This window comes from Plectropomus leopardus, chromosome 13 (assembly GCF_026936395.1).
Source record: "Plectropomus leopardus strain MGB_pleo_1.0 chromosome 13, ASM2693639v1, whole genome shotgun sequence".
Classification (NCBI taxonomy): Eukaryota; Metazoa; Chordata; class Actinopteri; order Perciformes; family Serranidae; genus Plectropomus; species Plectropomus leopardus.
The window spans coordinates 17,351,253-17,365,737 of record NC_142188.1 but is presented as its reverse complement, the minus strand read 5'-3'; the positions used below and the strand labels follow the sequence as shown (position 1 = coordinate 17,365,737).

At 39.6% G+C, this 14,485-nt stretch overlaps 1 protein-coding gene across 3 annotated transcripts; it reads left to right on the top strand.

The window, feature by feature from the left end:
* The first annotated feature begins 275 nt into the window (after nt 1-275).
* washc2c (WASH complex subunit 2C) lies at nt 276-14,424 on the top strand. 3 transcript variants are annotated; one of them, XM_088086618.1, is made up of 31 exons: nt 276-436; nt 3,183-3,326; nt 3,522-3,686; nt 3,816-3,884; nt 4,086-4,259; nt 4,371-4,464; nt 4,550-4,611; nt 4,697-4,753; nt 4,848-4,949; nt 5,283-5,364; nt 5,546-5,605; nt 5,729-5,850; nt 5,955-6,048; nt 6,184-6,237; nt 6,326-6,517; nt 6,619-6,767; nt 6,846-6,956; nt 7,465-7,557; nt 7,648-7,749; nt 7,851-7,958; nt 8,565-8,743; nt 8,895-9,015; nt 9,286-9,678; nt 9,803-9,931; nt 10,078-10,179; nt 10,290-10,364; nt 10,604-10,663; nt 11,133-11,348; nt 12,663-13,361; nt 13,465-13,636; nt 13,735-14,424. In XM_088086618.1, the coding sequence occupies exons 2-31, from the start codon at nt 3,183-3,185 to the stop codon at nt 13,878-13,880; spliced, it is 4,326 nt and encodes a 1,441-aa protein (XP_087942744.1). In that variant the 5' UTR covers nt 276-436; the 3' UTR covers nt 13,881-14,424. The 3 variants fall into 3 exon arrangements, with proteins under 3 accessions (XP_087942744.1, XP_087942743.1, XP_087942745.1); XM_088086617.1 differs by having other exon boundaries at nt 5,726-5,850; XM_088086619.1 differs by lacking the exon at nt 10,604-10,663 and having other exon boundaries at nt 5,726-5,850.
* Nucleotides 14,425-14,485: the final 61 nt, after the last annotated feature.

The following is a 14,485-nucleotide window of genomic DNA, read 5'->3' as shown; positions in this document are numbered from 1 at the left end:
CATGTCTTATTAAGTTACTCATTGCCTTGTCCCCATGTTTTTGAAAGAAACCAAAATATTTTCCCAGATTTCAAAGGGGAAAAGACCAATTGCATCAGTGAAATACTTCCATACGCCATATAAATTGAGGTGTACAAACACAACAGTCAAAGAAAATCACAGACTAAAGCGGACATTAACTTGACAGCAGCAACAGTTTGTTATTTCGGGATAAAACAGAGCCGTTAGCTTTGCCCCTACCTCTTTGCCACTCCGCCCCACTTTCATCGGGTTGCTAGGCGACAGTAGTCAGGTGACTGTCTGCAGACAGAACATGGCTGACCTGTCAGAAGACCAATGAGGGAAAAGCCAAATTTAGCATAATCGATCTTATTTTTCACGTCCTTTCTGACCACTGTTTACCGTCGCAGTCTGCTTTTGACCAGAGATATTCAAGGTAAGCATGAGAGCGCTCAAATGTGGGTGCATTTGTTGCCCTGTGTCGCTTGGAACAGTTGTAGCTAACGCTGGCGTTGGCTAGCTAAGTTGAGCTAACCTAGCTGCTAGCCAAACAGTCCCCGCTTTCTCTTCCAGAAGTCTTTTTAGTGTGAAAGCTAGTAGGAGGAAATAACGTTTAGGCAACTTTATATTAGCGCAACATGTTGTCCTCCGCAAATTTTTTACTTTATGGCATTGCCGAACCCCTTAAACACCAGTTTGTTAAGTCGGAAGTGCAGCAGTTACACTATATTCGTGAAAGGGGAAACAACGCTAACTTAATAATAATAATAACACGTAATTAACCGTGTAGTATTTCATTGACTCTTTAAACAGACGTCAATGTCTACACACAGAGAGCCAGCCCCTCCTGAGCAGGTAATCTGAGCTTTAACACCGTATTGTGTCATTAGTTACATTGTGCACTTGGCCTATTAAGAATGAATCTAACTGGACTCTGTAGAAAATGTTTTTCAGTAGTGTGGGCTCTGGCATACACTAATAAAATGGACACATCAGACAAAGATTAACATTGTGATGGATGATTTCTGTGCCTAGATAACTTTGCAGTGGTGAGGTATAAACCTTTGACCAGGGGGGCAGTACTTCATACTGGTTGTTCAGTTGGTGGGAGGCATCATATCTAACTTATTTGGTCTTGCTGATAGCCCTGATTCTGTGGAGGAACACCACTGTCCTTACTTTCTTTATTGTACTTACTATGTTAAGTGCTAAATAGCGGCTGTCAGCAATATTAGCCATTTAAACAGAGTGTAAGATTGCTTTCAATGTAAGCTTCTTTTAAAAAATAGCAGTTTTCATAGTAATAATAATAATAATAATAATAATAATAATAATAGTTATCTTTGTTTATATAGCACTTTTCTAGGTTAAACACACTGCTTTTCAGATTTACAGAATAAAATAAAATATCAGAAGCCCCTGTAGCCCCCCTCCCTTATGGCATACCAAAATAAAGAACATTAAAGCACAAATTTCATACAGCACTGTGCCCATACATAAACAGATGGAGGTGCGAGTGCAAAAATACAATTTCATTTATAAATAAGTAAAACATGCATACAATAATTGAACTGATATAAGGAGATAAAATTAAGTGTAGAAGAAATAATAATATATAGATAGAATGCCAATAACAAAACAAACTCTTGGATTAAAAGCAGACAAAAGTGTGAAATAAATGGAAGTGCATATAAAAAATAGTGACATGGGGACATTAGAAAAGGACCTCTCTAAAATGTAATGACAATAAATACCATCAAATAATAATATTAGGAGTGGGCTTTCTGATAAAAGTGAGTTTTGAGAAGGCACTTGAAAGCCTAAGCAGAGTCTGCCAATCTCACACTGAGGCGAACGCTGTTCTAAAGGCGAGGGGCCATCATTGAAAATGCACGGTCACTCTTGGTTTTCAGTCTGGTCCGTGGAACTGCTAAAAGGTTTTGATCAGCTGATCTTGGGCCTGGTTGGACTATTGGGTCAGGAGTTCTGTGATATAATCGGGATGTATTGTAAAGTTTATGTATGTATATATGATGTATGTATTCTAAAATGAATGGGCAACCAGTGCAGCGATACTTAAACTGAAGTGATCTGACAGAACCTCATGGATTTAGTTAGTTAGTTATGTATAAGTTGTAATTGTGAGCCTGAGTTGGAGTTTAAACACTCACCTTTACAGACTTGCTTTTATTTGATGTCACCTTTATTTACTTATTAATTCATTATTTTTATTTTATTCTATTTTTAAATCTCTTTCTTGGTTCATTTAACTACTCTTACTCTATTTATTTGTAGCCCATCCTTCTTATGGCCTGCTCTTACCATCTTGTTATGTTTTAATTTATCTCGTATTCATCTGTTATTATCATCTTATCTTTATTTTAGCGCCACTGATGTGATGTCCTCTGGTCTTGTTGTCTTGTTAGGTTTCTTTTATCATTTTTATCGTCTTTTATTGCATTTATTTTTATATTTTCTAAAAGCTTCCAAAAATTGCTTTTTTCTTGTTGACCTTTGTATGTGTATTTTGTTCTGGTCTTTTTGCTTTCTCTGTTTGGCTTGATTGTTGATGTCTATTTTTACTATTCCCTAAGTTCCTGCTTTTGCTTTGTCTGGCAGTTTGTAAACAATCTGATTTTAAAGGTGCTATATAAATAAAGTTATTATTTTCTTCTTCTTATTATTATTATTATTATTATTATTATCATTAAAAGAGAGTTGCAGTAGTCCAGGTGTGATTTTTATAAAAACATGTGCTTCAGTATGTTTCTGAAGTTTTTGGAGGAACAAAATAAAGGGCATTTATACAAAATTGTTCCTATATCCCAGTGATTTTACCATCTGTACTGCTACAGTGCACTAGGAGTTGTTCCAAACTTCATTGTCTGTAGAGCAGCCCTATAACCTGTTTCTAGATTATGTCATTCCCACAGTTTATGTTTTGGGCTTTGGAAATAGTGTTGAAACTTGGCAGAAGACATCTTGTTGTTGCATTTTAAAGTTACCTCAGTGTTATTTCCTCCAACAGGCTTTTACATTCAAACAGTCTCTTTGCTGCTGCGAAGTTGTTTACATCCAGCATGGCTCATATATTCAAAATAAAACAGAGATTTGAGTTGTGTTATCTACTCTCTGCTCTGAATTATTAATTTTAATAATAACAACACGTGATCTGATTGCAGATGAGTGGGTTGCCAGAGGGAATAACGAACGGCCCAAGCAGGAGTGAACACTTAGAGAAAGATGCTCAGATTTGGGAGAGACCCTGGTCTCTGGAAGAGATGCGGCGGAGCAGTGCCAACTGGTCCTTGGCAGCCGACTCTGGGGTAAGTCAGAAACTTCGACCCCAGCTCTGAAATAGGCCAAATAATTCATCATAGTTTTTTTTATACATTTTTAGAAAAAAATTTTCAGAAATCTGAGCAGTTGAGGAGATTGTGAAAAGTGTATTGCTTTTGTGTAATAAAAGGAACCCAGCAATTTTTGCTGTTGCAATAACAGTGTTTTTTTCTTCTTCACAGCTCTTCCTGTTCCTCCAAGACTTCTCCCAGAGAATGCTGTCAAAAACACATGATATTGAAAAGCAGTTGGACAGTCTGATCCGTGACACCAAGGCCACAGATAGCTGCTTGCACTCTGTCTTTAATGACTTTCTCATGCTTTCTAATACACAGTTTATTGAAAATGTAATGTATATCATTTATATTTAATATATATATATATATAATTTAAATTTTTTTGTTCTACTTTTTGTAGAAGTTATGATGTAATCTATCCATTAACAAAAAGGATTTTTGCATTGTGTCCTGTTACAGAGAGTGTATGATGAAGAGGTAGAGGACACTATTCCCAAGGTGGATGCTTTGGAAAAGCAGCCTGAGCAGGTATACATAATACAGAATACATCCTTTCTCTGCTCCTAAGGTTTGATGGTGTGCAGTACAACACTTATCAACCAGTATAATACTCAATAATGCTTTTCACTATTAATAATTCAGGGAGGGATAATGTGGCTGCAGTATGTGGCACACATTATCCAAAGGTCTTGTTATGGCCCGTGAAAGTCATTTTTGTTTTCTCTAAAGGAGAAGACTCGAGAGCAGAAAGAGGCAGAGTTGATCCCTAAGATGCAGGAGGCTGTAAACCATGGTCTGAGAGTGCTGGAGTCAGCCTTTGAGCATCTGGACATCAAAGCGGGAAACTCTGATTCAGAGGACGAAGAGGTCACCGACAGAGTGGAGGCCATCCTGGAGCCCAAGGTGTGATCTTAATATTGAAGCATTCATTTTTAAGTATTGGCATGACTGCAGGAATGCACATCTTTACATGAATGTACTTTATCCTATGTGTCTGTTGTCCTTGTCTTCTAGGATCTTTATGTGGACAGGCCACTTCCATACCTTATCGGTTCCCAGGCCTTCATGGAACAAGAGGATGTCGGACTTGGTGACCTCTCAAGTGACGGTAATGTACTCATTGCAGTTTCTTCAGGCATCCCGAAATTGTACTCTTTCTTTTCCCTCATGTATCTCCATGATTGTCTTTGCAGAGATGTCGGTTGACAGCGACAGAGACAGTGTAATTGAGAGCGAAGATGGCAAAGAAGCAGTTGTAAGAGCTTTTTCAAGGTTTTTGATATGCATCTTGCGCAGGAAAATGAAAACCTCATTGTATGTATTTATTTATTATTTAACAGCAGTCAGATGAGGACTTTAACCAGGAGGAGGATGAAGGCCAAAATAATATAAGAAAGGTAAGCTTGGCTTTGTGCCTGCCAGAACTCATCAAAAATTACTTTTAAACCGAACAACTTCATCATTTTTGATTCTCTTCACACACTCATCTAGAAGTCATCCATGTTGAGTTATGATGAGGATGAAGAAGAGGAGGATGAGGATTCTGACATATTTGGAGAATCAGACAGGGATGATGATGACGACGACACAAAGGTATGCCTGTGATGACTTTGTTGGAGCACTTAAGAGATATCTTATGTGAGCGGGTTATTTTTAATTTAAGTCTGAAGTCATTCAGATAAAGGGCTTAACAGTAACTGTCCAAAGTGTTTGCCAGGCTGGCACCTTTTTTTTCCCCAAAACTGAAACTATCTGTTTCATTTTTAGTTGCTTTATATTTTAAATAATTATGATATTATGTGTTTATATGTCAGCTTAATAATGACAATGTGACATAAAAATGTGCTGGCAACTGTTGTTGTCTAGCCCTGACAGATGATGTACCTCAGCAACATTGCTAATCTGTTGTTTTCATGTCACATTCAGAACACAGGCTCATCGTCTTTTGCTGATGAGCTGGCAGCTCGAATCAAAGGCGAACCAGTTAAATCAGAGGGAGATCGTGCATGTAAGTCCTTTCATTATCAACCAACTAGTAATAAATCATCTCATGTTTATCACTTCCACTCTCCATATTTTATTTAAGGAAAAGACAACATTGTTAAGTTGATGTGTAAGACTTAAGTAATGACATAGTTGCACGTGCATGCTCATGGCTTTTGTGTTTCTACCACGTCACGTCTTGGAAGCATTGGCATCTAAGAAGAAAAGTAAAAGCAGGAAACAATCAAAGACCCCCAAAACACAGGGTAGGACTTTCATTCATTCATCATCAGTGCAGTTCAAACGTTTTGTTTCATTTTGTGGTAGTTTTTTCCACATATTGTTCCCAATATGCTCCCCAATACTGTTTGTGTACATTTTAACAGCAGCTGAAGAGGACAGTGATGATATGTTCAAGCCACCAAAGATGGATGATGATGACTTCTCTCCATTTGGAGGGAAAAGTGGCCTCTTCAGCGGAGGGAGAGGCCTGTTTGACGATGATGACGAGGTACATTAAACTAAATGGTTTTCAGAGCTCCTTGTCATTTAGTCCCATTAACTCTGGACGTCAGCCAGAATTTGATTTGTGCTCTTTTATGTGATGCCATTTAGGGTGATCTTTTCTCTGAGGCACCAAAACCTCCTGTGTCCGACGAGAAAAAAAATGTGTGTAGTGAAAGCATTAAAAGCACAACTCAAACTGCAGGTAAGACCTGCAAAGACATACAGTATTATAATATTATATATATATTATTATAGTACAGTATATATAAAAAAATGGTAGAAACATAAAAGAAAGTGGACTCGCAGATTTACACCTAACTTTTCTTTTCCATTCAAGAATCTGACAAACCTGGAAAGAAGATTCCAGCGGGTGCTGTTTCGATATTTCCAGGTAGTGGCATTTGGTTGTATGACAGCTAATATCAAGTCTTTTTCTGCCTCATCGTCCTCAACTGAACCAGATCACTTTCCCTCCACAGATAACAGCCTGTTCAGTTCAGGGAATGACTCTGATTCAGTGGAAAGCAAAGAGAATGGGACTCCAGCTGCTCCAAAGACCAAACAGTTTCCTGTGGGAGCTGGTGTTAGCGGAGGAGGAGGTGGGCTGTTTGATGATGAAGATGAGGATGATGACTTCTTCAGTGGTAAAAGCCTGAAGAAGTCTGACTCTGGTAAGTGTGTTAGAACGGGCACTTCAGTGCTGCAGACCAAATTGAAGAAGGATAATCCGTCTCACACCCTCCTGTGTTGGCTGTTTTATCCTCTTTTTTAGCTGGACAACAGAAACCCAAGAAAGCTATTGACCTTTTCGATGAAGACGATGAGGATGGAGACATATTCAGTGAGAAGTATAGTACGCCATCTCCAGCTCAGAACAAGAAGGAGGTCGTGGAAGAGCAGGTTAAACAACCTGAGAAAAAGGTAAAGATCGATACTGTTTCAGTGCTGTTGAACTTCTTTGTATCCTTATGTTGATAAATGATTTATTGTTATTTTTAGATGCTGCCAGGGGCCATCTCCATGTTTGGACCGGGGACTCAAAGCCTTCTCAGTGAGAGCCTGAAAAAACGCCAGCCGTCTACCAGCGAGGAGTCTGAGAAATCTGAGGAGGTTTGAATAGATCATTGTCTAACAACTTAGTCCTGACAAAATCTGATTTGCTGTGTTTTCACATGCAAAATGCCAGTTTATTGACCAGAGAGGACCAGAAAGTTTTGCATTGCCTTCTAATACACCATTAACTGGTTAAAAGCCTCATTGTAATCTAAGTTTTTATCTACATAATCATACCAGTTTTAATCTAATTCTGTGTTCACATTTTGTTGTGAGGTCGTGCCTGCTCGTACATCGACTCACAAGCACATTTCTTCGGTCATGGATGCCATTAAAATGAACAGACCAGTCAGTACATTGATGTTTGCCACATCGGAGCGCTGAGAAAAAGGAAAGAAATTTGATTTAGTCTGGAGTGCACTGCTGGCCTTAACTCCTGTTAATACAGTTTAGTTCTCTTTGCTCTTTACTGGAATGTTCTTTCAAGACTAAAATCACATACTTAAGGAAGTTAGAATTTAGAAAGCTGTGTCCTAAATTTTCATCTTCATTTGTTGCATTTCAGAATGGGCCGGCTGCAGATGCTGCAAAGGCTGCTGTGAAGCAGACTCCAAAACCCCAAACCAGAGGCCTTTTCTCTGATGATGAAGACACACAGGTAAGGCTCTCAAACTAAACTGGGGGGGAAAAGTGACAACATTAATTATACATTTTAATGACACTACATTTATGTATTTGCCATCCACAGGAACCTCCAACCATCCCTAAGAGCCAGTCCAAGCCTGAACCTAAAAGCCAGGGCAAAACCAGCAAGGCCCCTTTGTCATTATTTGATGATGAGGAAGAAGAGGTGAGAATGATGAAAGAATATTTCACACTCTCTGACAAAACTGAATTAGGTTAGGCTTGTTTTCGCTCTACCTTACAATAATCTGATTCTTCACCTTGCAGGATCTGTTTGCGTCTGCAGCTAAATCTAAAGTAAAACCTACTCAAGCAAAAACCTCCAAACCACAACCCAGTAAGACTATGTCCAGCTCCCTCTTCAGTGATGATGAGGTATGATAATATAAAAAGTCATATTATCAGTGTTGCCAACTATTTTCCAATGAAAGTAGCCAGGACTAGCTCGAAAAGTCACTAAAGGTCACCAAATCATTTACATATAGGATAATGTAAGCATTAATTCAATGGAAAAAATCAGCAGCAAAACATTAGAAGGGCCTGAGAGCTGTGGTGCTTATACTGTAGCTCATGACCTGCTCAGATTATGGATGATGGTGCACAGATGGAGCGGCCCCTCATGGGCTGCCTATCAAGGTGCTACTCTAACTGACCACCTCTGCAACAGGCAACATCTCCCCTCTGAGAGGAGAGGTGGAGGGGACCTTGTGCTGATGGCTGAAGAGCCATAAACTACAGTTACTCTGTGCAGCACACATGGGGATGAATTATAATAACTCTCTATTTTTCCCTGATGGTCTGAATAAGGTGCTAAATTTGTTGCTAGCCACCTATTTGAACTTGCTAAGAGGGTCTGAAAATTCCTAAATCTGGCAAGAAATTGTCACCAAGTTGGCAACACTACATATTTTACTGCTGCATACCAATATTAAATGGAGCGTACAATATGATGCATTGTTTTCCTGAATATTTGAATGACAGGACCAGTGGATGACTCCTAATAGTGGTGCAGGGAAGCCAGAGATCAAGACCGGAGGGATGAAGCCCAGTGCCAGTGCCCCCTCCAGTCTTCCCAGTGCCAAAATGTCTCACAAAAGCAGCCTCTTTGACAATGAGGATGATGATGATGACGACCTTTTTGCTCCAACAACAACATCAAGGTATGTACACTTGTAAGGATTTTTTTAGAAATTGTGCAAAAACATGACTCCTCACTGTTGGCATTGTATTCAAATCACGTTCATCACTTAAAAAAATATAATATTGCCAGGATTTCTTACCTCTCCTCTCATTCTGTCACTCTTGATATAGTCAGAAGAAGCCTCAGAGAGTTGCTCTCTTGTTTGAAGATGAGGGTGATGACGAAGATAAAGGATCCCTCTTTGGCATCAAACCTGCTGTTAATACAAACACTGCGGCCCCAGCTGCTAAGGTTTTTTTTTTATATTTTACATTTGTCATGAAAAACAATCCTGTTTCTAATATCATAACATAATTATAACAGTTTAATAAGCTCAATGGGTGAAAGAATTTTCTCAGCCTCTTTATGACCATTTAGATCCTTCAATTACACAGAGAGCACAAATATAAAAAAATGAAGTTGGCTCTATGAGTTTGTCACACAACAGTGATATTAAATTTATTACACCATTTAACCTCTCACACTGAGATGAAATTGTTTAATACTTGTGTTCTCTCTCAGTCGTCCTCGCTGTTTGAGAAATCAGAGGAGGTTGTAGTTTCTCAAACAGCAGCAGATGAAAAGCCTTCAGAGCAGGAGAAGCCAGCAGCAAAGAGCCCTGAGCTGCTCCCGCCAGCGACCTCACCTGACATCAGTGAAAGTAAAAAGAAGCCTGCTGGAGCAGTCAGTCTTTTCGGAGGCATCAATGTTCTTGCCAGCAAGCAGACAAAGAGCCCGTTGGATGAAGCCGACAATGATGACAGCCCACCACCAAATGTCAAGAAGGAGGAGAAGACAGAAGAGAAAGTCAAAACAAACACTGTTAGTCTATTTGATGACGAGGAGGATGATGAATCAGATTGGAATGATTCGATATTCACACCCAGTAAACCCACAGCAAGCAATGCGCTAAAGGTTTGTATGATTTACAGCAAACTCAGAATAGTGTGAAAACATGATTATGTTAAATCAGTATGCTGTTTCCTTTGCAGTCAGTGAACTAAAATGTGCCTGTTTTTTTTTTTTTTTTTACACTCAGCCTACAGAGGAGCGCCCACAAGTGAAGAGCACAGGTGTGTTCCAGGACGAAGAGCTGCTGTTCAGTCAGACGCAGCAGAAGGACAATGACCCAGATGTTGACCTGTTTGCGACCTCAGGGAAAGCTGCGGTCAGTATATTAAATATTCTTATATGTCTGTGGATCTGTGTCTGTTCTCTCTGCAAGCAGCACGTTTTACTCAACTGCATACTGCGTCTGAATGGAGATGTTGTTCACTACACGGTAAGGATATGTAACTATGTTTACTTTTTCAGAGCTCCAAGCTCAGCTCAGCCAAGCCAGCTGCGCAGAGTCTGTTTGCAGATGATGATGAGGATGACCTCTTCAGCTCTATCAAGCCAAAGGCTCCTCCTCCAGTAGAAATTTGATTATTGAAAAAAATATGTATGGGAATTTTCATTGAACCAAACCCCAAAGACTATAATTGAATCTTTTTTTTTTCTTGCTCTTTCATTCTCGTTCTCAGAAAATAGCAGAGAAGGCCACTACACCAATAGACAGAGCACCACTAGCAAGTCCAGAGTCTGTTTCAGAGATTCAGGTGAGTCTATTGGAAGTATACTCCAATATTACTATGAACTGTTTTGTTTCTCTGAGCCATTAACACACATAACTGTGTGTTCATGCAGTTTTGATTCTGGGTTTATTTTTGCTTGTATTAGCTTTCATATATTGTTTTTTTACTGTTATTTTTTTTATATGTTGTGATAGGCACACAGTATTTTTCTAGATGAACACAGACACATTCAATTCTGAATCTGCTGTAATCTGACTACACAGAAACCTGCACCAAGCCCTGTAAAACCTAAAGAGTCCTCATCAAGGATTGGAAAACTTCAAGTAATATTTTTGTTTTTATTGAATCAAAAGTCACCATTTCTGACACTTCACCCTGATTCCTTCTAAGGAAAGACTTTTCTCTCCCCTTTTACATGTTTTCTCTTTCAAGGTGTCTTTTGTCTGGGCGTTTTCATGTTTCGGCTTCAAAGCTTGAGGACGATACAGCAGCATGGCTACCAAAATAAAGATTGTTATGCGTTTAGATTTCATTTTGCTGAACTGGAAGACGTTTCTTGCGCTTTCTTTCAGTTTCACAATATGTTATTGCATCTTGCTCTTGCCTCATTTCCATCTGCAGTCCTGCTTTTTTCATTTTCCTCTGAATGAGCTGCTGCTGACAAATTTCATGAAAGGAGTCAAATGTGTAGTTAACTAGAAAGTCTCTGAAATTGTCTTTTTTCAGAGTCCATGGTGTCTTATTCACCTTGATAAATGATTATATTGGTGTATCTGATGTTATCATATTCAGGCAAATCTGATGATCAACCCTGCTGCGCTGCTTCCTGGTGCTGCCCCCAGTATGCCAGGGGCTGCAAGTGTTTTCCCTGGAATGGCTCCCAGTTCCTCCTCTGGGGTATCCAGCTCCAGCCTGAGCCCCAGCCCTGTCACAACTCCCGTGGGATCTCAGGACGGAGTGAGCTTCGACACCCCAATCCAGGTTACAACACTGCAGAGCGCTCACAAGGTAGGTTTTTGATCCCTTAAGTATTATATCTGTTATCTACAGCTCCTATAGTTCCTTTTCCATTGCTTGTATTTCAGGAGCCAAATGCATTAGCTGTGCGTAAAAAAGTAGGTCTTATCACTTACGCTGGTCTAAGAGACATCCAACTTAAAAATTAGAATTTACACTGTGTACGCCAAGCTAACCATGGTCATATCTGTGCTGGATCTCATGATGCCCACTCGTATAAATACATGTGAAACGATGATTGATGCCAAGCAACACACTCCTGTCCAGACTGGACTCTATTTTATGCCTTTAGACATACTATGGAAGAAGAAAAGGAATATAAATGTTACTGATAGAGAAAGGATAAAAGGACGCTTTTCATAGAATCAGAGAGTGATCAGCACCTGCAGCGCGCAGAATTTCTGTCCGATCAGCATAGTAGCTAGGAAGGGTCAAACAGGGCTTACCTGCTAAAGCGAGACCTCTCACTCAGCTCACTGTCTGAATAGATGCTCAGTGGATTTGTCCGACCACGGTCACAGATGACCTTTTTGTTATTTATTCATTCTGTAAACAAGGCATGATGCGTTTTTGTTTTCTGCTTGTGATCATTATTTTTTCGCTTGTTATTACCATGGATACTAGTTTGATTTCCCAACTTGCACCTGCTCAATGCTAGATGTAAAAGCTACTCCTAGGCATGGTGCACTAGTCATAACCTTAAACGAGAACACCACAACAATTTAGAATTCCAATGTTATTTTCGTGCTATGTCAATATTTGTGAACATGAGCTGCTCTCTCCCAAAGCCCGAAACTACAAGAGTCTTAAACTTGCGATGTCATAGGGTATAAAGTCTGAAGTTGCTCTATAGACAATGAATGGGAGCCTGATATTGTGAACCCACAAAATGTTTCTTTTATACCCCAAAATGAGCTTTATTCTATTGTAATGTTATCAGCTGTGAAACAGAACATGTATCCATATACTCAGAGCGTTCCCCCGGGTGCTCGCAGTGTTCTGCTGAACATGCTGGAGACGCTCTCAAAACATCTTTCCAAATTCATTGTCTATGGAGCAGGTCCAGACGTATTACCCTATGGCATCACAAATTTCAGTTTTAGCACCCTTGTTTTGGGATTTGGAGGAGAGTTGTTCATATTTTCTTGTATTTTTAGACTGTCTTAGTCCATAGCAATAACATATCTGTCTTTTGAAAATGGTCATAGTTCTAAGTCTGATGTAATGTTAAAACCAGGTGTATGAACAGCAGGTCCACTTGGCCCCTGATGTGATATTTTAAGTGCAAATCCTCTTGTTATACAGAGTCGTGCCAAAGGTTCTGTAAAACGGAGACCCCAGTCCAGAACAGCGAGGCAGCAAGCAGCCCAAAGATCTATGGAGGACAGAGAAGAGACTGTGGGTGGAGTTTTTACGGAGCCAAACCCCAAGCTGTCTGATTCAGTCTCAGCTCCACCACAGAAGCCCAGCCAGACGCCTGCAAGTGCTACACTAACACCCTCAGCTACACCCGCAGCTTTGCCCGGCTCCTCTCCTGCTGAATCCTCTGTATCTGAAATCTCCCCCAGACCTTCTGTTCTGACACTTCCAGTACCCACAAACGCTGTAAAGAAAGACTCTAGTAAAAGCAAAGGCAGCAGTACCAAGGTACTGCCGTCCTCTGATGAGGACGACCTATTTGGCTCTGACGGTCTGTTTGGGGTTACCTCAGTCACTAACGCAGCCTCCACCGGACAAACTACCAAGACTACACAACCTCAGGCCAGCAGTGGCGTGGGAGGGAAGAAAGACAAAAGCTCTCTCCCATCCATTTTTGATGACAACAATGATGACCTTTTCCAAAAGGTCAAGCCAAGGTCAACTACTAAGAAAGGCAAGGCCTCGTCCTTTTTGGAAGATGATGATGATGATGAGGACATCTTTGGAGTGAGCAACAGCTCCACTCCCACATCTACGAGTAGTAAAGAAATCGGCAGTAGTTTTTCAAAGCACGACATCTTCCAGGTACCTTTATTTTACATAGATAGTAATACTGTCAAGATTCTCTGTGCCATCATTAGAATATGTCTCATTTATTTCCTTGTCCTCTGAATTTCTGTGTTCTCAGGATGAACCAGCCTCTGTGCCTAAAGTTCACAAGAAGCACAAAGACAAGACCCTTGATGCTAGCTTGTTCGATGACAACATAGACATTTTTGCTGACCTGTCGGACACTTTAAAACCAAAACAGAAGTCCAAGACAAAGGGAGAGACCAAGTCAATATTTGATGACGACATGGGTAAGAAATAATAAAACACATGCAGGCATTCATGTTTTTCTCTATGATGATTTGTCATATTTAACCAAACATGTTTTCCATCTTTCTGTTCTTTAAAGATGACATCTTCTCACCAAGCACAGTAAAACCAGTCCCGAAGGCTCCCCATAAATCAAAGAAAACACCAGCGTCTCAGGAGACCAGTGCAGCAGCGGATTCAAGCAACATATTTGACGATCCACTAAATGCTCTCGGTGGGAACTGAACTGTTGTTTCTGAGTAGCCAGATTTGAACAATTGAGGATTATGTCTTTTTTGTCATTTGGATTGCTGAAAGATTGGAGATCAGATACACTGTTGATAGAATATTTATTAATATGAATTCATATAAATACTGTGGCTTATTTTTGGCAGATAAAGATTCAAATGAAAATTATTCCAGTCATCTTCTGACAGCATTTTTCTGAATCATCAGATCATATTATGTAACAGTACTGTTAATCTTTATTATACATGATAGCACTTTATAAGCATACTACATGCTTAGCCTCAAAGCCTGCAGAAATTCACAGTAAATTGTTTTGTTTGTTTTGAAGATGTTTATCCTCTGGCTTTTCCATGTTGAGATTCCATGCCTTTGAGTGTGTGCCATATCATGCTTATGAAATCATTGTGTTTACTTATTGTCTTAGGCATTTTGACAATGTTTTTATTAATAAGAAATTCATCAATTTCTTAACTTTTGCTGTGATGAAAAAGGAAATTCATTTTTAATAACTAAACAGAAACATATTTTATGCTATCTGAAATGAGTGTTATTATTGTAAGTGGCTTGTTTTCATGTGCGTTGTGTCTGACTGAACTTGATCA